Here is a 6,000-nt window from a genome sequence, read left to right on the forward strand (position 1 = left end):
TGTTCCACTGTGATTCCTGCAGAATTCAAACACAGATCAGGCACACCTAGTTGCTACAAACTTCAGGCAGATATATACTGTTGGAGATGTCTCTCAGATAAGAACATGATTCATATGAAAATGGTGTAGGGCTCGTGCACTGTACTTTGCATTCTTTTCATTACTACAAAGATCAATCAATCAATTGGTCAATCAGTCATATTTATTGTGCACTTAGTGTATGCACAGCACTGCTGAGTGCTTGGGAGAGTACAGCATAGCAATATAACAGACACATTTCCTGACCACAGTGAGCTTAATGCCTAGAGGGGGAGTCATAGATTAATATAAATAAATAAATTATGTATATGTACGTAAGTGCTGTGGGGCTGGGAAGGGGGCTGAATAAAGGGAGCAAATCAGGGTGATCCAGAAGAGAGTGGGAGAAAAGGAAAAGAGGACTTAGGTAAGGCCTCTTGAAAGAGATGTGCCTTTAATAAGACTTTGAAGTTGGGGAGAGTAATTGTTGGATATGAGGACTCAGGGCATTCCAGGCCAGAGGTAGGACATGGATGAGAGGTTAGCTGCGAAGTAGCTGAGATTGAGGTACAGTGAGTAGATTGGCATTAGAGGAGTGAAGTGTATGGGCTGGTTGAGTAGGAGAGTAGTGAGGTGAGATAGGAGGGGGAAAAGTGTTTTCAGTCGTCCAAAAGGAAGTAAATGTTGTGAACAGAACTTGCTCCATTGTTGATTGATTGGTCCAGCCCAGGTGAAAAGAGGCAGGGAGAGACTTACCTACAAGTGAAGGGCTCGCTAGTAGACTGTGAGCTCTATGTGAGACTGTTACTGTGTCTGATTTGTTTGGACTATATCGATCCCAGTGCTTTGAAAAATGCTTGGCACATAGAACGCTCTTAACGAATACCACAAGTATTATTTTTACTCAACCATAGCGGTCGATCTTTTGCTGAATCCCTGAGTTAATAATAATAACAATAATAGTAATAATAATAATTGTAGTATTCATTATGGGTTGTTATGGACTGGGATAGATATGAGCTAATCAGGATGGACACAGTCATAGTCTAAGGGTGGGGGAGAAAAGGTACTTTATCCCCATTTTAGAGATGAGGAAAAGAAAGCACAGAGGAGTCAAGTGACTTGTCCAAGATCAAACAACAGGCAGATGATGGAGCTGGGATTGGAATCCAGGTCCCCTGATGCCCTAAGCTGTGGCCTTTCTACTCATCAACACTGCCTCCCATTGGGTTGTATGGGGTGATTAGAGCCTGGGTGTGCCCATGTAGCGTTTTTACCAGTCCTTCCCTCACATACTGGAGCCATTCTGGTGATGTGTTGAAATGAACCTATAGAATTGCTGTGATCGGAGCGGGAGGGGTGTCTAATTTTATTGCTTGCCCATGGAATGCTAATTTTAAGTTTAGCCTGATTTTATTTTAGGCCATAGTCCCAGGGGCTTGTGTTACTTTGCATAGCTGATCTAATGATGTACTATGAGGAGAAGTAAACATGATTTCTCGCCTTAACTCCACAGGTTTCAAGGAGAAGGAAATTACCGAAATGGTTTGCATCTACAGAGGGCAATGTCTCTTCCAGCAGTACCAGCAAGAGACCCAAAACACATGGGGGTCTCTTTGGTTGAGTTGGCCATCGTCAAAAGAGTTGTGCCTTGTGTTTATTTTCAGAGAAGTGTGATAGAACATCTCTGAAATAACTGGAGAGTACTGTATATTAGAAACTTTGGAAACCAAAGGTAAAATGTATCTGTTTCATCATTAGGGGGGTTCCTCCTGTCTGTTTATGTAAAATAGTGTAATATCTAATAAGGAATGTATGGAACCATGTTACACTACTTTTGAATTTATGTAAAACATTACTGGGTGTTTCACAATGGAGAAAAAAATAATTTCACAATGGCTCCAATCTCCAGAATGCAATTAGGCACTCTGTGATATTATTTTGATGAACTCTTGAGCAATAAATCTGACATTTGGTATGGACTATATTGGATTTTGGTGCTTTACTGTATAAAAATCTTTTCCCAACTTGTTCGTCCTTTGTAGGGGGTCAGATCTTGATTTGTCTGAATATTTATCATTGAATTGTTTTGGCCTGGCATTGGTGAATATAAAGTAATCAAAAATAACAATAATAATAATAATTATGGCACTTGTTAAGTGCTTACTATGTCCCAAGCACTGGTCTAAGCTCTGGGGTAGATACAAGGTAATTAGGTTGAACACAATCCCTGTCCCACATGGGGCTCACAATCTTAATCTGCCTAGAGAAACAGCATGGCTTAGTGGAAAGAGCACGGTCTTGGGAGTCAGAGGTCATGGGTTCTAATCCTGGCTCCACCACTTGTGAGCTGTGTGACTTTGGGAAAGTCACTTCACTTCTCTGGGCCTCAGTTCCCTCATCTGGAAAATGGGGATGAAGACTGTGAGCCCCCGACGTGGAATAACCTGATGACCTTGTGTCTCCCCCAGTGCTTAGAATTGTGCTCGGCACATAGTAAGCGCTTAACAAACACCATAATAATAATGATTATTATTATTATTAATAATCCCCATTTAACAGAGAAGTGAAGTGATTTGCCCAAGGTCACACAGCAGACAGGATGTATTTTTTGTATTTTATTTTTATATATTTTAGAACATGGAACTCAACAATCTAAGCAGTTGGTGGCCATTGATAGGTATATAAAGAGTAAAATTTGCGAAATGCTTAGTCCAGTGCTCTGCACAGAGTAAGGTGCTTAGTAAATGCCATTGATTGAAAAGATAACATATTGCCAGCAGAAACACTCAAGCTTTGGTCAAGGGTGACTGAAGAGGTGACCATCAGATAAGCACTTAGAGTGAAGGGTAGGCTAGTGGAGGGTGACCTAGAGGAAGATGGATGGGTGGATCCGGCAAGTTTCTCATCTGATAGTGCCCTCCAGGGGCCATACTGCTACCTCCATCGTAGCCAAGGTGGCCCAAAGCAGAGATTTTACAGATCCCACCGGGCCGGTCCTCCTACAGGAGACAGGTTCTGGCTGCAGCAGCCTGGAGCGGATAGTTCATCTGTGGAACTTAGTCCCCTGTCATGTTCTTCTACTTTCTCAAGCTCTTAGTACAGTGCTCGTCGCACAGTAAGTACAATTGATTAATAATGGATGCTTCTGCGGGAGATGGAACCGTGATGGAGAGCAGGCAGTTAAGAAGGAGGAGATGGCCATTCCTCAACTATCTTTCCAACTGTTTTGCCCTTCAGGCAGAGGGTGTCATGGCCATGTCTCCAGAGTCCCAGTTCTCTTAACCAATCACTGTTTGGGTCCATTCATTCATTCATTCAATCGTATTTATTGAGTGCTTACTGTGTGCAGAGCACTGTACTAAGTGCTTGGGAAGTACAAGTTGGCAACATATAGAGATGGTCCCTACCCAACAATGGGCTCGCAGTCTAGAAGGGGGAGACAGGCAACAAAACATGTGGACAGGTGTCAAGTCATCACAATAAATAGAGATAAAGCTAGATGCACATCATTAACAAAATAAATAGAATAGTAAATATGTACAAGTAAAATAGAGTGATAAATCTGTACAAACATATATACAGGTGCTGTGGGGAGGGGAAGGAGGTAAGGCCAGGGGGATGGGGAGGAGGAGAGGAAAAAGGGGGCTCAGTCTGGGAAGGCCTCCTGGGGGAGGTGAGCTCTCAGTAGGGCTTTGAAGGGAGGAAGAGAGCTAGCTTGACAGATGTGCAGAGGGAGGGCATACAAGGCCAAGGGGAGGACGTGGGCTGGGGGTCAACGGTGGGAGAGGCGAGAACGAGGTACAGTGAGGAGGTTGGCGGCAGAGGAGCGGAGGGTGTGGGCTGGGCTGTAGAAGGAGAGAAGGGAGGTGAGGTAGGAGGGGGCGAGGTGATGGAGAGCATTGAAGCCGAGAGTGAGGAGTTTTTGCTTGACTGGTAGCTACTGGAGATTTTTGAGGAGGGCAGTAACATGCCCAGAGCGTTTCTGCACAAAGATGATCCGGGCAGCAGCGTGAAGTATAGGCTGAAGTGGGGAGAGACAGGAGGATGGGAGATCAGAGAGGAGGTTGATATAGTAATCCAGTTGAGATAGGATGAGAGACTGAACCAGCAAGGTAGCGGTTTGGACGGAGAGGAAAGGGAGATCTTGGCAATGTTGCAGAGGTGAGACTGGCAGGTTTTGGTGACGGATTGGATGTGAGGGGTGAACGAGAAAGTGGAGTCGAGGATGACACCAAGGTTGCGAGCCTGTGAGATGGGAAGGATGGTAGTGCCGTCTACAGTGACGGGAAAGTCAGGGAGAGGGCAGGGTTTGGGAGGGAAGATAAGGAGTTCAGTCTTGGACATATTGAGTTTTAGATGGCGGGCAGACATCCAGATGCAGATGTCCTGAAGGCAGGAGAAGACCCGAGCCTGAAGGGAGGGAGAGAGAGCAGGGGCAGAGATGTATAATTGGGTGTCATCAGCATAGAGATGATAGTTGAAAACATGGGAGCGAATGAGTTCACCAAAGGAGTGAGTGTAGATAGAGAACAGAAGGGGACCAAGAACTGACCCTTGAGAAACCCCTACAGTAAGGGGATGGGAGGGGGAGGAGGAGCCCACAAAGGAGACTGAGAATGAATGGCCGGAGAGATGAGGAGAACCAGGAAAGGACGGAGTCCATGAAGCCAAGGTAGGATAGTGTGTTGAGGAGAAGGGGGTGGTCCACAGTGTTGAAGGCAGCTGAGAGTTAGAGGAGAATTAGGATAGAGTAGGAGTCGTTGGGTTTGGCAAGCAGGTCATTGGTGACCTTTGAGGGGGCAGTTTCGGTGGAATGTAGGGGACGGAAGCCAGATTCGAGGGTGTCGAGGAGAGAGTTGGCGTTGAGGAATTCGAGGCAGCGGGTGTAGATGACTTGTTCAAGGAGTTTGGAAAGGAATGGTAGGAGGGAGATAGGGAGATAACTAGAAAGGAAGGTGGGGTTGAGAGGGTTTTTTTAGAATGGGGGAGACATCGGCATGTTTGAAGGCAGGGGGGAAGGAACCAGTGGAGAGTGAGCGGTTGAAGATGTGAGTTAAGGAGGGGAGGAGGGAAGGGGCAAGAGATTTCATAAGATGAGAGGGAATGGGGTCAGAAGCACGGTGGCTGGAGTAGTACTTGAGAGGAGGGAGGAGATCTCATCTGAAGATACTGCTGGGAAGGATGGGAGAGTAGCAAAGAGGGTTGAGATCAGGGGGGTTGGAGAAGGGGAAGGAGTGACTTTAGGGACCTCAGAACTGATGGAGTTAATTTTACTAATGAAGTAGGAGGCCAGATCTTTGTGGGTGAGGGATGGAGGAGGGGGAGGAACGGAGGGACTGAGAAGAGAGTTAAATGTACAGAAGAGCTGACGGGGATGATGGGCATGGATGTCAATAAAGGAGGAGAAATAGTTTTGTCTGGCAGAGGAGATGGCAGAGTTAAGGCAGGAAAGGATAAACTTGAAGTGAACAAGGCTTGGTGTTTAGACTTTCGCCAGCAGCATTCAGCAGCTCGAGCATAAGAGCGAAGGAGGTGGACAGTGGCAGTGATCCAGGGCTGTGGGTTAGTGGTACGAGAGCGGTCAAAGGAGAGGGGAGCGAGCGAGTTGAGCTGAGTAGAGGGGGTAGAGTTGAGAGCAGTAATCTGATTATCAAGATTGGGTAGAGAGGAAAGGGAGGCGAGGTGAGGTGTGAGGCGCTCAGAAAGATGGATGGGGTCGAGAGAGCAGAGGTTTCTGAGGTAGTAATATAAATTTACAGGGGAGAGGAGTGTGAGTGAGGAGGCAGGTGAGAAGCTTATGATCAGAGAGGGATTTCAGAGTTGGTGAGGGTGGAGACAGTGCAGCCGTAGGAGATGATGAGGTCGAGGGTGTGACCAAGTTGGTGAGTGGGTAAGGTGGGGTGGAGGAGGAGGTTGGCAGAGTCAAGGAGAGATAGAAGGCAGGCGGCAGAGGAGTCACCAGGGACAGCCATGTGGATG

At 46.5% G+C, this 6,000-nt stretch overlaps 1 protein-coding gene across 4 annotated transcripts in view; it reads left to right on the forward strand.

The window, feature by feature from the left end:
* The window catches only part of WRN (WRN RecQ like helicase), a 115,771-nt gene extending 113,645 nt beyond the window's left edge, over positions 1-2,126 (forward strand). For all 4 annotated transcript variants that reach the window (XM_038746693.1, XM_038746692.1, XM_038746691.1 and 1 more), the window contains one exon: positions 1,535-2,126. In XM_038746693.1, coding sequence (XP_038602621.1) covers positions 1,535-1,642 — 108 coding nt within the window. In that variant the 3' untranslated portion in view covers positions 1,643-2,126. The remainder of the gene's footprint in view (positions 1-1,534) is intronic.
* Positions 2,127-6,000: the final 3,874 nt, after the last annotated feature.

This window comes from Tachyglossus aculeatus, chromosome 5 (genome assembly GCF_015852505.1).
Source record: "Tachyglossus aculeatus isolate mTacAcu1 chromosome 5, mTacAcu1.pri, whole genome shotgun sequence".
Classification (NCBI taxonomy): Eukaryota; Metazoa; Chordata; class Mammalia; order Monotremata; family Tachyglossidae; genus Tachyglossus; species Tachyglossus aculeatus.